The following is a 17,655-nucleotide window of genomic DNA, read 5'->3' as shown; positions in this document are numbered from 1 at the left end:
AGAATTGCCCTTTCCTCTGTGCCCTTGCTATTTCTTTAACTTCATATGATGTGTTATGTACCTACTATAAGTGCTGTTTTCTAGTGCTTCTAACATACTCACCCAGAGGGGGCGCTATCGACTGGTGTTTCCTTCCAGTCCCTACCCAAGGAAATGACCCTCTGAATTCTTTGCATTCTGACCAGAAATCAGAAAGAAAGAAAGAAATCTTCATTTACGCTTTCATTTTACTTTATACCAGAATACATTCCAGAAAAGAAACACAACTCATGAATAACACCCTCTGCAACCAACTATACATCTCAAAAGTCAAAAGAGTGATCAGATGCCCTGAGATCAGATGCCAGACGTGGGTCTAGAGATGCAGTGAACTCACCGTCTTGTCTGTGGCAAGACACAAACTAGATTCTAAAATCCAGTGCTAAAACAACACCACCAAGAAAGAGAACATGTGGTCAGTTGGTTCCACATCCAAAGATCCTGCTCAGGAAACAAAGACAATAGAACATGCTTCCCAGCAGAGATGGCTTACGACCACCAGCCCACAAGGACCTTTCAAGGCCAGATGTTTGGTTTGTCCCAGCATCAAGGATAAGTATGAATCCAGGTCATTCCACTCTCTCTGAGAAGCGGAAGATGCTTGGGAACCTCAGACAAGTTTCATTCATAACCATATTTTGAATGAAAACGAAACTAACACATGCAGTAGAAAAAGAAGAAGAAAAAGCCCAAGACTGCTATTTAAAAAAAAAAAAAGTCTTGTACTTGACTGGGGTTTTTCAAATTTTGATTGTCGCAATGACTTGTCTCTGAGAGCAGAGCTGATTGGACTTTGGGCTCCTAGCGAGTTAAACACTACTGAAGGAAGTGAGCTTTGTCCTAACCTTGCTGCTGGCTGGCTCGCAAAGGCTCTGGACCTCTGGCAATAAAAAGGTCACAAAACAGCAGCATGTAGGACAGAGAGTTCCAACCTGGACAGAGGTGTTCAGGTAACTATGGCCTCATCTGATACTGGAGGATCAAGAGTGGCTGTTGTCGGCGGTGGTTTGGTAAGACCATCTAGGCGTGTATTGCTCTTTGGATTTTTTTTTTTATTAATAGTATTATCCCACTAATGACTGTTTATCATGTGTAGGTTGTTGATCCTAACAGTTAAACCTTTTACTCTTTAAATACATCTATTGTAAATATGACATTGCTTTTTATTACAATTATTAACACAATAACTGCTGATATTGCTATGTATGCACACTGTCTATCCACCCTTCTACCCTCCTCCTCACTCACGCCTCACGTCTCCTTCTGAGTCTCTTACATTGTTAGGCTTTCTTTCTCCGCCCTCCTCTGTGTGTGTGTATGATTCCATAAGTGATAGAGCATATTCAGTACTTGTCTTTATGTATTTATATTATTCATTTTTTCTGATGTCCTCCAAATCCACCCATTTTTATTAAAATGACCTAATATATATTCTTGTTTTAAAACAACAGATTTTCTTTCTTATTTATGGCTAAATTCTACTCCATTGTGTATCAGTACCATAGTCTCTTCATCAGCTGAGAGCCCTCTCGGCAATTAATCTGATAACAGCATTTGTTTTCAATTGTTCTTTCTGGGAAAGATATTTTATATCCACTAAGTATAAGAGTATCTGTTTTCTTTTGTTATTTTGGTTTAGTAGTTACAAAAAAAAAAATGAACTTGATTTTGCTCCCAAGCATGGCTATGTGTCTTAGGCCATTTTAATAAAAACATTTTGGTGCACTATGGTTAATAAAATAACTTAGTACTCTCTAATGATAAGAAAAGGGTCAAGGCAAAGGAAATGAATAGTTTTTAAAAATCTGTCAGATACTCATTAGCTATCCAGATAAATGAGAAGTAACACATTTGCTTACCCATATCACTTGGCAGTTCCAATGTGACAGGGATGGCGCGTAAGCCCCTTACTTTTTAGCCCAACAGGTGAGGCCACAGAGGTGTCACTCAGACCTAGCAAGATGTGAGATGGTGTTGATATTTTGCCCTCGAGGGGAGGAAGGAGTGTGAATGTGTGCCATATTTTTACAATCAAAGTTAGCTCATTCTCAAAAGAAAAAGAAAACTATATATTTTTCCTCTCACTAGAACTCTGATAGGATATTCCAGTTAATGAAGCTATCACTCAGCGGCTCCTTAAAATTAAAAATAGAATCTCTCTACAATCCAACTACACTACTTCCCAGCTTATACCTAAAATAATCAAATCAGCTCTCTGTAGAGACGCCAGCATGCCTATGTGTACTGCCACAGTACTCCCAGCAGCTAGGCTACAGGGTCAGCCTGGATACCCACCAGAAAATGAGTGGCTAAGGAAAATGTCTCTCTGTCTCTGTCTCTCTCTCTCTGTCTCTCTCTCTGTCTCTCTCTCTCTGTCTCTCTCTCTCTGTCTCTCTCTCTCTCTCTCACACACACACACACACACACACATTTTTTCGCAAAAACCAGATATGACAAGTCCTTTGATATATCTGATTCTACATTTTTTAAATGCCTAGAAATGAGCAGGTTGGGTTGCCCACATCCTAGGAGTTGACGGACTGAAGCAGGGGAGTAGAGACAGAAGCCTGTGTGGGACACACAGTAAGATCCTGTGTCTCAACAAAGGCAATCAAAACCAAGCATTAAGGAAGATCACCGCATTCTGTGATTGTCAGCCAGGCTTCAGGCCAGGCCTCGCTCTAACTCCTTCCTATCAAATTGTTGAACAAAATGAGAACGTATGTATCCCTGCCTATGGTCTTAAGATATTAAGATATGGATTAAGGAGTCAACATTCTAGGGAGGAGAAAGGCAATAAAAAAGAACACAAGACAACCGGGAGCTTCAAGAACTGTGCAAGCAGGGCAATGCTTGCAGAGGGTCTTGTAGTAAGGTCAAGGACAGCCTTCAGACAAGATAGGACCAGTCACCTCCATGAGATGCAAAACTGACATAGACAGCACCTGCAGCATCTTAGAGGATCAGGAAGAAGGCTGTACTTAACTCAAAGTTGCATAGCGTTTGAAGGCCTTGGGGAGATTTTAGGAAGAAGATAAACTATAATTTGGAAGATCCTTCATGCTGGCCATGGTAAAGCATGCTGGTACTCAACACCGGCAGGCTGAGGAAAGATACAAAGTTCCAGGCAAGTCTGAGCTTTATCACAAGTAAACAGACATCCCCAGACTTTTTATGCAGAACTTTTAGGGAAATTAGGAGGAGCAAGACCGGTTAGAAAACTTCTGTATCCGTGAATTACGCAAGGGGAGCAGCAAGGATGGCTCTTTAAGCACCTCAGAAATGCAAGTGGGGAGGGAGCAAACCCACATACGATTGTAGAAGACGTAAAAGTGTGCCAGTTTTCTGTGGATTTCTCCCCGAATAACACTCGAGTTCTTCCACCGTGAAATCGCTTCCTACACATGCCCTTAAGCTACTCAGCTGTCATGGCTGAGTTTGTCTCTGACAGCTCTTTCCAAACTCAGAACACTGTTGATGCTAAATTGGTTTCAAGGGTTAGGAGCTGCTCAGTGACCCGGAGATCTTTCCACACCACAGCCAATGTGAAGTGAGCCTAGTGAGTGGGCACAGCCCAGAGGCACAGGAATGTCTGCCGCTAGCCAGCAGCTCAGGCAACCCTTTGGGTTTCTTCAGTCTCTACTTCCCTCAGTTTCTCCCTCTTGGGTTAAAACCAAATCCTGAGTGTTAAACTCAACTCTTCGGCCTTTTTGTTTTTGCACTCCTTACACAGACATCTCTACATTATTCTCCACGTGATCCTTTCTACTGACAAAATCAGGGCACTCGGAACTTTCACTTCTGAAAGAAATATCCCTGGTGCACAGAACCCAGCAAAACTCGTGCAGTCTTGAGTCAAGGTCTTTATAGTGTGTCATTTGGGTCAAGTCTGTCATTTCTACAAATGCTACTGATACGTACATGCAGAGAACTTGCTGCTAGCTTTCCTTAGTGCTCCTATTTTAATAAGACTAAAACAAATCTCCGTTTGGTTTTTTACTGAAATTTTTAAATATTTTTGCAAAGAAATGAATTTCTTTGGTTATATTTTCCTGATCTGTATTTCTTTATACTTTGTTTCTGTTCATCCTTCACAGGTTTCCTTCCCTGGCCTCCCTCCTTGCCTCTTGCTGGCCCCCCTTCTCCCCACAGAGAGCTCCCCTTCTGTTTTTATGGCATACATATGCATCCCATTAATCCTGCTGGCCCCTCCCTCCTTTTGACCTCTTCCTTCCCATCACAGTTCCTGTTTTACCTTCATGACCCCTCTACACATATTTAAATCTGTCTTTTATGTCTGAGTGAAAACAAGCTGTCCGTCTTTACAATCTGGTGTACTCCACTCAACAAAACTGTCCCCAGCTCTATCTATTCTCCTGGAATGTTATGATTTCATTTCTCTTTACAACTAAATAAAATTCCATTGTGTACGTGTACCACATTGTATTTTCTTTTGTAGTTTTTCCTTTATTTAGTTCCTTGACAGTTTCATGGTATAAAACGCGTACCACTTTCTTGCTCCTCCCCACCCTTGCTACTCTTGCTCCCAGCTCCCTCCGCCAGACCTGTCTCCCAGATTCCTGACTTTGGTTTTGTGACCCATTTAGTTTCACCATGCTCCTCTGTGTCACCACTCATGCTCCTGCCCATGTTTAGGCTCTGAGATTTCTCTCTGTCATTCCATCTCTGGGATATCTTCCCACAGGTGGGGCGGACTCTGATGGGCTGTGGGAGGCTGTGGGAGTCTGTCTTCCTTTGTTCGGGGATCAGGGGACACTTTTGATGTTTCTGTGAACCTTCCTCCATCTTTTGAGGCTCTGGTTTCATCAAAGAAGTTTTACCTCTCACGGCCTCTGTCTGTCTCTCTCTAATAGTCTTGGTGGGTTTCTGAAGTACTTCACAGAACCCAGTCTTGCCTCCGTGCTAGAATTTACTCCTCACACTTCGTCCCCACCCCCACCCCCACCCCCACTTACTGCTGTGGGCTCTGGGTGCAGAGCTTTAGACCAGAGGCAGAATCAGTTCACCAATATCCACGCCCTTATGGCAGGCTACCCTCAGGGAGTCCGGCTTACTGTGCCCAGTTTCTTCCTTCCTCCACCCTCCTTTCTGCGGTCAGGAACCCAGCTGTGTCTTACCGGAGCTATAAGTCTCAGAGTGGTTTGCACCTCACTTTTCTGTGTATCTCTTTTTGTCTTCTTCGTCACTTCGGCACCTAACAGCCGAAGATGGCGCAGTTACTCCAAATTATGTGCTTTCTAGAGAAAGCGAGAGGGGGTAACACATTCAGAGCATAAAGCCTGCCTCCCTAGCCATGGAAGCAGCCTCGGCAGCTGAACTTACATGCCTAGGTTTTCATCTTAGCGTCATCTGAACCTCACTTACACAGAACTGCAATCCTCATAGTCTTTGATATACCATTGTGACTGTACTTGAAGAAGGAATTCATAGTTACCACTTTTGTTGTTGTTGTTGCTAGTTTATTGTGAATAATAAGCTCTCACGAGCTCACCCTCAACACGAGAACTAATATATTCTAGTGACTTCGACTGACTTCTTCCTTACCCACTAGAACACTGACATGGATATTTTCTTTTTAATTAGTATTTTTATCATATCCATACCATATGATCATATATGTGTTAATAAGTATAAATATATTTATACATACATACACACACACACACACACACATACACACCCATGGCTCTGTCTCTATTATCCTTTTTGTAAGAATGTCACACAGTACGAATCATCTGTACCTCACTCTTCACTTATACTTTTGTGTAAATGCACCAGAATTCTTTTGTTCACTCCTTTGTAGTGGCCATTTGGGGATGCTAGTAAAATATTTTCTGATTTATTTGATTATGAAAAGATCTTCTCTAAGTATTCTAACATGTGTCCATTCAGTTGCAGAAAAAAAACCAAACCTATGTCTTTAACTATACCACTTAATCTTGAATTAATGTGATGATTTTGTTCTTTTCTTTCCCATTACTGGGGAATGCATTTAGAACTCTGCACATGCTAGACAAAGGTAGTGTTCCCAGTCACCCGCTGACACTGAGACAGACTGGTCCTAGGTTGCACACACAGGTCTTGAACTCCAGAACCTCTGGCCTCGGCTGGATTATAGAAATGCACAATCAACCTAGATTATTTCACAGATTTTTACCTCTGGTCCTTTTACAACTAAGTCAATATAACGAGTGGACTAATATATCCATCCATACACAATATTGCGTTTTCTACCAAAATGTCCATGTGTGTACAGCACCAGATGAAGACATGAAAAAGGATGATTTTGATTTCTAGGTTGGAGCTCTGAACGCATGCTTTCTTGCAAAGAGGAATTTTCAAGTTGATGTATATGAAGCTAGGGAAGGTAAGTGGGTAATGGAAAATGGGGGAAGTTTCCGATTGTTTGATCCATGTCTTTGGGTTTTCTGAAAGAAGTTGTAATAAAAGAAATTTAAGATATAAGAACTATTAGAACACGTTTAAAGCATTGGTGATCTAAATTTAATTGACTACTAATTTACACCTGGTATTTTCTTTAGATGAGTCAATGAGTCTTTTAATATGATTCTGAATTGAACTATTGCTCAAATGCCGGGATTTTTTCACTCCTTCCCACATTTGAGGAAGTGTGCAACACAGAGTCTGTTTCCTGTTTTTAGATATTCGAGTGGCTAAGTTAACACGTGGAAGAAGCATTAACCTGGCCCTTTCTTATAGAGGACGGCAGGCCTTGAAGGCCATAGGTCTGGAAGACCAGGTACATTGTTGATGCAGTTTTTGTCCTTTAAAAAAGGTGTGTGTGCACTTATGTGTCTGTGTGTGTATGTGTATGTGTGTGTGTGCCGTAGACCTATGTGTTCACATATGTGTTGGGTGAACATGCCCACACTAGTGCCCACAAATGCCAAAGGAACGTGTTGGGTGCCCTCTCTGCCAATCTCTACCTTATTCTCTTAGTCTCTTGGGACGGGGTCTTTCACTGACCATTGAGTTTGTCACTGGGATCCAAATACAGGTCCTCGTGTCTGCATAGTGAGTTCTCTTGCTCACTAAGCCGTTGCTATAGTCCTCATGGTTGGTTTTCAACAATCCCATGGCATTGATTTATATTCTGATATGAAATGTCACTTGATACCAAGGACCTGCATATAAAAATTCATTCAGCAAAGGCTTGGGAAATTCCAGATTTGACAGGCCAGTGGACCCTTAACACGTGATGGGTCTGTAGACTTGAGGACTGGGGGTGCAAAGTCACAGGCATGACAGCTCAATACCGACTGGTATTGTATCTCACACCAGGCTCTTACAGAAGGTAGATCTCTGGTTGGGTGGGTAGAGGTGCTCTAGGTTCGTTTCTAGGTTCCTTTCAGGTGCTATGATGAAACATTGACCAAAGCAAATTAGGAGAGGGAAAGGTTCACTTCTTCTTACAGGTTAGAGTCCATCCTTGAAGGAAGACAAAAGGAACTGAGGGTGGGCCTGCTTGCTATCTTATGTGACTTTGCCTCTAACCACAAACTCACGGCCAAGGAAATACAACAGAAACCACAGAGGATTGCATTTTCTCCTCACGATGACCCTTTCCATGGTCTTAAGAAAATCACTTATCCCCCACCTCAGTACCTCTAACACCTAGCCACTCCCCAGTCTGTGATATCTGTTTTAAACCAGATAAACGTTTGCTTTTTTTCCCAATTAAAGAAACACTAACATACTCAGGGCAAAGTATTCACTGAGTGACTGTTCAACCACATTAGGTTTCCTGGGTCCCTTTAAAGGTTTAACCTTAAAAATCACGTTTAAATTCACATCTATTTAATTCTTGTGGTGGTCTATCACAGCAATGCAAATGATTATTTCTGGCTCTTCTCAGGTCGTTTCCAAAGGAGTGCCCATGAGAGCGAGAATGATCCACTCTCTCTCAGGAAAGAAGTCTGCAATTCCCTATGGGAACAGTTCTCAGGTAGGTTTCCCCTGGAGGCAGTGGATTAATCATCAATTCTAACCGAGTCCAGTGCCAGCAATGTGCCCCTTGCTCGTTAGCCCCTCCTTTAACTTGGACACCTCCAGCCTCAGTCTCGATGCCAGGAACACATGTACTAGTTAGATAGCTTGTTCATAGATGCTGTAGCCAGGGTTCCGTCAATACCGCCCATTGACCTCCTATTGATCTCATACTGAGGCCAGTTCTTGTTCTGTGTGTGGCTCCTGCTGCCCAGCTGTGTGGAGTGCCCTCTGCCTCCTTTTCAATTAGAGAAAATTACCATGTTATTTGTTGTTGAGTATCGTGTACAAGGACAGTTCTGCGCTGCAGTTGCCTCCCCCAAATGACCCTTTTGCCCTAGATTTGCTTATAATAGAATGTACAGAATGAGCCAGAAATGCTTTCGGTACTTCATAATTCCTAAAACAACAGAGGCCAGATGTCGTATTTGAAAACAAATCTGTTATCCTGCCCTGTGTTTTTCTTGTCTTTTACATACCAACATTCATAGCTAGGAGAAAAATGTATTTACATCTAATTATACCCTTTGAGTTTATTTCTTGGAGAGAGACTAAAGGTCCCAAGTGTCCATCAACAAGAGAGCAATTCCCAGACTGCTTTATATTTATGGAGTCATGCCCTATGAAGCACAGAGCCCAAGCAAGGTTCACATTCTTCTGAAGGACAAGGGGCAGTCATCTGGTTCATGGGAGGAGACATCAATAGACCAGGATGACAGAAGCCTCTCTGTGTGGTATGGACAGGAAATTGAAGAGCGGCTTGGAGAAAGGGGGAAGTTGTAACTTACAAAAAGGCTACAGAGCAAGTAGAATGTGAACAACTTGGTAGAAATTTTAAGTCAATTGGAAGACAGTCTAATCGAATGGAGGAAAGCTGGACAAGACATCATTTTGACGTTTGATGGAGAGGGCCTATAAGTTCACTCTAGCATAGCGTCATCTTGAGAGCTATTGAACTTGAACACAGCTACCATGCTTTATAAAAGAGGAACAGGCAGCAGACTTGCATGAGATGCACCAAGAAGGAAGTTTTCTTCTCAGGGCTGTGACAGGGAAGCCTGGGCAGCACTGCCTGACGCCCCATTGCTCTCTGTCTCCATGGTAAGTGTTCTTTGGATTACAATGGAACATCCTAAGGAGGCTGAGCTGTCCAACCAAGTTCACTCCAGAACCTTGGTCAATCACATATCCGTGGACAGAAGAAGGCAGAGCTGAAATACCAGAGAAACTGGATGGAGACAGTGACTGGGCCCAGAGGCCATGCTGCTTTCTTCAGCTGTTATGGTGGGGACTGACTCCCCAAGAGGGAGCAGGTGTGTGGGGGAGTTCCAATTTTGGAACCTTCACTATAATAGGGAGGAAGTGGTCCCTCTCCCACTGCCACTGCTATTTCTTGATTCTTATGAACTGGGTGGATGCTAAGTTTACAGCCACCCCCTCTCTTCAGTTTCTGCATGATTGCACTGACATCTTTGTGTTTTAGTCCAACACAAAGTCTACTTCGCCCTTTAAGAGCTATATTGAGTTGCTTTGAACCATACAGCTGTTCTGCCTGAGGAAGTGCAGGCATCCTTGTGACCCCAAGATTTCTTCACATCTTCAGGTAGTCCACCTTCTTTTGACCTCTGCAGCCTCTTGGTGCCCAGGTCCCTCTCTCGCAGTATTAGCTGGCTACCACCAAGATCCAGACCCAAAATCTACCCACTGATCAGTCTCTATTCATAAAACTTCTAAAATCAGCTTGTATTGGAGCTGGGAAGAGGACTCATTACTTGTTGTGTAGACATGAGGCCCTGTGTTCAAATCCCCAGCATTCAGTCTGCAGAGAATGGCTCAGCAGTTACGAGCACTTGCTACTGTTCTAGAGGACCTGAGTTCAGTTGCCAGCACCCACACTGGGAAGCTCACAACCACTTGTAACTCCAGCTTCAGGGAATCCAACACCCTCTTCTGACCTCCATGAACACATATGAACACATACATACACATAAATACAATTAAATCCTCAGTGACCTGGTAACTACATAACAAGCCAGGCATAGGCACACCTGTAATCTCTCTATTAGCAGTGCTGTGGGGTGCAGAGACAGAAGGATCACCAGGTCTTACTGGCTGCCAGCATAGCTCCGGGTTCAGTGAGAGACCCTGTCTCAAAAGAAGAAGGGGGGGGGGGGAGAGAGAGAGAGAGAGAGAGAGAGAGAGAGAGAGGGGGAGAACAGGACAGCTGACACCCTCCCCTGACCTCCATACCATACCATCACACATGTATATTACACACACACACACACACACACACACGGGGGGGGGGGGACAAGGAGAGAAGGAAGAGTAAGGGAGGGAAAGGGAGAGAGGGAGAGAGAATGGATCCACTGAAGAGCTCTGGTGTCCCGCGCTACCGTCTCGCCCGCAAGAACGACGCGGGACACTTAGGATCCTTCTGCAGAAAAAGCTTTAATGCGTCTTAAGAGAGAGAGCATAAGCTTCCAAAGTGGAGACCAAGAATGAGGGGAACCCAGCCCTTATAAAGGAAACAGTCCTCGCTTCGGACGTGTCACTCTTGGATTGGTCCGCTGCCCATTATCCCAGATGATGCCTCGGAAGTAGGCAGGGACGCAGCAGTAGAAAGTTACCAAGCACGTGCGCTGGGATTAAAGGCGTGTGCTACAACACCTTGAACTCACAGAGATCTGCCTTTCTCTGCCTCCCAGGCATTGGGACCAAAGGCGTGTACTACCACACCTTGAGGTCACAGAGGTCAATCTGCCTCTGCCTCCCAGGCATTGGGACTAAAGGCGTGTATCACCACACCTTGAGGTCACAGAGGTCAGTCTCTACCTTTGTCCCTTGAAGCAATGGAGAATGTGGTTGCGGCCCTCCACACTCTGGGCCATGGATGAAGCATAAGACACACAGTTTAGATATCCATGATGTGCAAAACCGACTTCCCAAATCCTCCATAGCCCTTCTACCTTGAATGTGTGTCTCTTGGCCCTTTCCCCCACACTATGTATAGACCCCTCCTGGCTGTTTAGACAGTATCCTCTCGCTCCTAGACTGCCCTGGAAACTGTCAGGATACCGTACAATATACAGTGGTCAGAGTTTCTGGCAAACTCCTAAGTGTCTATGTTCAAAGTTAAGATACTTTGCTCTCTTAGTGGGAAGTGTTTTTCTTTGAAGGCGTGGAGGACAGAGAAAGTGACTGCTTTCCCTCATTGTTTTTGAAATGGTCTGCACTAAACTACTGCATTACATATCTCCAAATAAACTGTCTAACGTGGTCTTTATCCTTGTGCTTTCTATCTTTAGACTTTTTAACTCTTATTAGTTCCTCGAGGGATCAGCCTTTTGGAACAGGTGTTGGAGGCAGGCCCTGCAGCAGGAACGACACTGACTCTTGCTTATGAGGAAATGCTATCCAGCGGAAGTAAACCATAGAGAAGTCTTGGTGACCCTAGTGGACTATTTTGTCTGCTGATTCCAACAGCACACAAGCCCTATAACCAACACGCAAAGACCATTTTCACCACATTAATTTAAAGGAATATTTATAATTGGAGCATTTCCTAGCACCCTCTAGAATGTTTTTCCTCGCTGTGCTGGTTGTGGAGGCCAGGACTTTGTGCAAGTTGAGCAAGTACTCTACCCTTGAACCATAGCCCCTGGCCGTTCGAGTGAACAAAAACTTATTTTGTTTTGTTTTGTTTAAGGGCAGAGGCCTTGTCCAGGAATCTTGCTCAGCATTTGTGGGAGTGGGGGTGGGGGCTTCACAGAGTAAACAGCCCAAAGCAAGCACTTTTTACAGCCGCTGAGTGGTTAGCTGGAGGGAGGTTCTGCACAAACAAGGGGTGTTAACAAAGGGTAAGGTAAATTAGTTAGGACATCCTGACCTAAGCTTCCTATATAAAGTTGGGCAATTTCCCATGGGATTCTCCATCAGAGAGCTCAGATTCTACTTAAATGTAGAAACAGGCCTCAGCACCAATACAAGATAGTGGAACCACTGCTTTGTCTTGCCCTGCCGCGACAGGAAGCAAGCACCTCCTCAGCCACTGTCACTGTAATACGATGGAGTTGTTTTTATACCAAATTTAGATTTGACTGCTAAGGTAAAATTTCTACTGCAGAACAAGAAGAGCTGTAAGTTAGAATTTCCATGCTAAAAACTGTGTGGTTTCCTACTATTTGGAAAAACATTATACTTTAAATGCTTAATGAATTCACTCTAAATCGTAAGACCGTATTGTGACTTTCATGGTCCCTGGTAGGCATGTTTGCTATAAAGTAACTAATACTTAAAATTAACTTTTTGTGACTTTACTCATGCGACAATGAGTCCAAGCAACCTAAGATTTATTATTCTAGATCAGTTTTTATTTTACTTGAACTTTTTTCTTTCTGTTTTTAAACTAAACTAAAATAAAACATTTTAATTGATGCTTAAAGTATTTTGGTCCCTGGACACCATGCGTGCATTGCATTATAGTCCAGTGAGCCTGCTGCATTTTAACACACGGTCTGAAATAAACGTGTGTCATAGTGAAAGGCTGTCCTCTGACAACTGCCACCCCATGTTACTTTTGCACACAGCTTTTTCTAAAATTAAGGCCTTGGAGGTAGTTTTTTTGGGGGGGGAGGGGTGGCAGTGCATTTGCTCCGATGTTATCAGTAGAGAAGCAATGTAACAACCATATTTAGAGAGCTCTGGTGGGAATATGAAATTCACAACATTAAAATTACATTAATGAAACTAATATTTTCTCTGTGAGAAGGTTTTGATTTTTATAGTATCAAAATTTCAGAAAGCCTAAGCTAAAAATTCGGATATCATATTTGGTTAATATTATTATCATTGTCTAATGATTGTTATTATTATTATTATTATCATACCATTTAGCTAAACGGTTCTAAGACAGTTTGCAACCTCCTGCTAAATAGTGACTATTTTTTCTTTCTAAGTAACTTAGAGTTACATTTTCCCATTCTCCAGAAACAATGTCTACTTTCTTTTTCTTTCAGTATATCCTTTCCATAAGCAGAGAAAAGTTAAACAAGGATCTACTGACTGGTAAGCCTAATGCTTTTGTACAGTCAACTTACTAGGGTTTGGTTGCTGCTCCCTTTTATGGGCTCTAAAGAATAAGATTGTGTAATAGCAAAATTGCCCAAGTGTCTCTTTTCATCTCATCAAGTATCCAAGTGAAAATAATTTACTCCTTAGACCTTGGAATTCTACCACACACTGTCTGGTCAGGAACTCACAGCCCAGTGGGTCGACAGACATAAGCAGACAGCTTGCCATGTGCCCTGTTAGATGCGCATGTCTGTGAAGGCTGAAAGGAAACTGCAGCCTCAGCCCAGGTGTGCCTAGGCACTGGGCAAAGCTGGGTAACAGCGTGAAGAGGCGGTGGTGGTGGTGGTGGTGTGAGGGTCAGATTTATGTTTGTAGGAAGTCAGATGTATAGAGAGGACTGGGAAGCAGGAAGATGTAAGATCTAGTTCTCAAGTTGTGCTCTCAGTACCTAGAAAGAACTATCCATAAACTACTGGGCTTTCAAGTAAATCTGCAAATTTAGTCAACCATTGCACAACATCCTTGGTAATGTTTCATATCCCTGATAACCTTTCACACCCCTGGTAACCTTCCACATACCTGGTAACCTTCCACAGCCCTGGTAATCTTTAACACCCCCTCCCGAAACTGTTCACACCCCTGGTAATCTTTCACACCCCTAGTAATCTTTCACACCTCTGGTAACCATTCTCACCCCTGGTAACCTTTCACACCCCTGGTAACCTTTCACACCCCTGGTAACCATTCACACCCCTGGCAACCATTCACACCCCTCGTAACCTTTCAGACGTTATTAAATTTAACAATAGATTATACCGGTTCAGTAATTATACTGAACAGATTCTCTACCACAGAGCATACCCCACAAACATTTCTATTCTCTTCTTTTTTTAATTTTAAGAACTTCTTTTACTTTTGAGATAATATAATTACATCATTTCCCCCCTCCCTTTCCTCACTTCAAAACCTCCCATATACCTCTCTTTCCTCTCTTTCAAATACATGGCCTTTTGTCATTCCTCAATATAACCTTTTCAGTTTGTATAATGTTATTTGTATGTATATTTTAGGGCTGACCATTTGGTGTTGGATAATCAATTGATGTGTTCCTCCCTGGTGTCTTAGGGATTATATTGCTGTGAAGAGACACCATGACCATGGCAATTTTTATAAAGGGAAACATTTCATTGGGGCTTACAGTTCAGATGTTTAGTCCATAATCATCATGGTGGGTAGCACACAGGCAGACACGGTGCTGGAGAAGTAGCTCAGAGTTCTACATCTTGATCCACAGGCAACAGAAACAACTTCGTATCCCACACCGGGTATAGCTTGGGCATGGACCTCAAAGCCCCTCTCCACAGTGACACACTTCCTCCAAAAGGCCACGCCTCCTAATAGTGCCACTCCCTGTGGGTCAAGCATTCAAACACATGAGTCTATGGAGACCAGTCCTATTCAAACCACCAAGCCTGGGAAAGAATTGATTTCTGCCGCTCTCAGCATTCCGTACCTATAGTTCTAGGTATAAGGTTGGGCCCTGTGGACTTTCCCCAACCCGGTTTGTTGTTCTTGATCAGCTCCTGTTTAGGCAGCCATGTTGGTGAGACTTTATGGGTGTAACTTCTGGTGTTCCTAGGAGACACAATCTCACAGCAAACTCTCTGCTCCTCTGGCTCTTATAGTCTCCCTGCCACTTCCACAGTTTCTCCTGAACATTAGGTCCAGGCGTGTTTTGTAGATGTATTCTTAGGAATGACTCCACAATGCTACATTTCAATTGGTTGTGGTTCTTTCTTTCTTTTCTTTCTCTTTTTTTTGGGGGGGGGTTTTCAAGACAGGGTTTCTCTGTAGCTTTGGAGCCTGTCCTGGAACTAGCTCTTGTAGCCCAGGCAGACCTCGAACTCACAGAGATCCACCTGCCTCTGCCTCCCGAGTGCTGGGAATAAAGGAGTGCGCCACCACTTTACTCTGTTGTGGTTGTCTGTAAAGCTCTCTACCCGCTGCAAAGAGAGGTTTCCTTGACGAGGGCTGAGGGCTGCACATCTATGGGTATAAAGACAAATGTTTAGAAAGTAGACGTATGATGATGGGTTAGCAAAGTGGAGGCTGTAGGTTCTCCTCCAAGACCCATGACGTCACTAGCCTCGGATAGTTGACCAGGCTCTCAGCACAAAGCATGGTTTCCCTCTTGTTCTGGTGCCTCTTTAACCAACCCTTCCTGGTATATCCTAGAAGTCTCTGTCTTTTTAGAAAGTTAAATGTTCCACAGAATCAATTTCATCTCCAGTTATATTTGGAACTGTCTTTCAGCCGGCCGGCGGGTGAAGTGAGGCCTGGGTACCACACCCTCCCCCGTTCGTCTTTAGGAAGAAGGGAAACACCAGGCAGCTTTATGGCCCAGCAGTGTCACAGGCCTGCTTAGCATCCTCTGAATTTACTAAGATAAAGATGAGATCGAGTTGTCATGGAAGCAACAGACGCTACAGCAAGTGCTTCACACGCACTGATTTCCACAACAACTACGTGAGGCGGGAATTACATTGAGCTCAGCTTTACAAATGGCAAAATAAAAGCTGAGAGCTCTTAGGTCCCACTGTGGTAGAATCTAGATTTGAGCTTGAGTCTGTTCATTCCAAAGTCTCTGATTTTTAATGACTCAATTTCTTCCTTATTATATATAAAATATCAACTAATACTAGAGTTGATATACATAAATATGTATACATATATACCATATATATGTTCTATATAAGTATATGTAATATACACATATTACAATTAACATATTAATAGAATTAATATAATTATATATAATAATTAATATACGTGTAACAGTCTTGGTCTACATGACATTTCCATACTGTTTTACTTTGAGGATGTGCTTCACGGCTCCAAATCAGTAAAGGGGTGCCCCCCATCTCTCTTTCTCTCCTCCCCCACTCCATAGAGAGAGACCCAAGCACTATTTGGCATATAAGATTTGTTTCTTTGCAATATAAGTACTTACTTTTTCTCTAATTTAATTAGTTCCCCTCTGAAAACATTGTAAGTGAACTCCATTCTCAGATGAACTCATATTACATGTACCAATGTCTCATGGTTTTCTCATCCATTCGATGGTAACAGTAAGAAAATCAAAATAATTGTGGTTGGGACATTCAGTAATTTCTGTATCAAGACACCTTTAAAAGTCTTCCTAAAAAGATTTTTCAAAATCTTTATGTAATGTTCTGCTCTGTGAACCTCCAAAAGTGGCACTGTCTAATATGGGGACACAAATGCCAAGCCACATGTGTGATATTTTAATTATATGAACATGACTTTATTGGAACCCAGTATAACAAAATTTATTTTTTTAAAAAAAATTACCCTAACTGTATCAGATAAACTTTGTTTTCTGCAGTTATGTGACAAATTATCATTTTTATTTTCTCTTTTTCTTTTTTTTTAATTTATTGGATTTTTAAAAATATATCAATCCAGGTTCCCACTCCCTCCCCTCCTCCCATTCCCCCATGACACCTTTCCACCCCACCCTCTCCAATCCTCAGAGAGGGTAAGCCACATTACTTTGTGAAAGGTCCAAGGCCCTCCCTACTATAGCTAGGCTGATCAAGGTATACATCCAAAGAGAATGGGTTCCCAAAAGGCCAGTATATGCAGCAGGGATAAATCCTGGTGCCACTGCCAGTGACCCCTCAGTCTGCCACAGCCATGCAACTGTCAATCACATTCAGAGGGACTAGTTTGGTCCTATGCTTGTTCCTTCCCAGTCCGGCTTGAGTTGGTGAGCCCCTATTAGCCCAGGTAGACTATTTCAGTGGATGAACCCATCACGGTCTTGACCTCTTTGCTCATATTTTCATTCTTCCCACTATTCAACTGGACTTTGGGAGCTCAGTCCAGTGCTCTGATGCGGGTTTCTGACTCTGTTTCCATCAGTTGCTGTCATCCACCATGATCAAGTTAGCTTCATCCCAGGGATGCAAGGCTGGTTCAACATATGCAAGTTTATCAATGTAGTCTATCATATAAGTAAACTGAAAAAAAAATGTGATCATTTAATTAGTTGCTGAAAAAGCATTTGACAAAAATCCAATACCCCTCCAGATAAAGGTCTTGGAGAGGTCAGGGATACAAGAAAATTACCTAAATATAATCAAAGCAATATTCAGCAAGCTGACAGCCAACATCATTTTAAAAGGAGAGAAACTCAAAGAGATTTCACTAAAATCAGGAACAAGACAAGGCTGTCCAGTTTCTCCATATGTCTTCAACATACTTCTTGAAGCTTTGGCAATAGCAATAAGACAACAAAAGGAGATCAAGAAGATTCAAATAGGAAAGGAGGAAGTCAATCTTTTCTCTTTTTCTTATTTCTCTTTTCAGAAATATAATATTAATGTTAGTAGAAATATATTACCATTTTCACTAGATTATTTGGTAGCAGCAGGTAGAGGAAGATGGTTCATTTGTGCGGGAGAATTGTCTGTATTCTGTCAATCATGTATT

At 42.6% G+C, this 17,655-nt stretch overlaps 1 protein-coding gene across 5 annotated transcripts in view; it reads left to right on the top strand.

Moving 5' to 3' along the window:
* The first annotated feature begins 862 nt into the window (after window positions 1-862).
* Kmo (kynurenine 3-monooxygenase) overlaps window positions 863-17,655 on the top strand; it is a 36,393-nt gene continuing 19,600 nt past the window's right edge. For 3 of the 5 annotated variants that reach the window (XM_048436412.3, XM_048436411.3, XM_048436410.3), the window contains exons 1-5: window positions 863-1,049; window positions 6,358-6,427; window positions 6,723-6,820; window positions 7,937-8,026; window positions 13,086-13,134. In XM_048436412.3, coding sequence (XP_048292369.2) covers window positions 996-1,049; window positions 6,358-6,427; window positions 6,723-6,820; window positions 7,937-8,026; window positions 13,086-13,134 — 361 coding nt within the window. In that variant the 5' untranslated portion in view covers window positions 863-995. The remainder of the gene's footprint in view (window positions 1,050-6,357; window positions 6,428-6,722; window positions 6,821-7,936; window positions 8,027-13,085; window positions 13,135-17,655) is intronic. The other 2 variants (XM_085687667.2, XM_048436413.3) reach the window with 2 other exon arrangements.

This window comes from Myodes glareolus, chromosome 5 (genome assembly GCF_982192425.1).
Source record: "Myodes glareolus chromosome 5, mMyoGla1.1, whole genome shotgun sequence".
NCBI classification, from domain to species: Eukaryota; Metazoa; Chordata; class Mammalia; order Rodentia; family Cricetidae; genus Myodes; species Myodes glareolus.
This window is presented reverse-complemented; position numbering and strand designations above follow the sequence as displayed.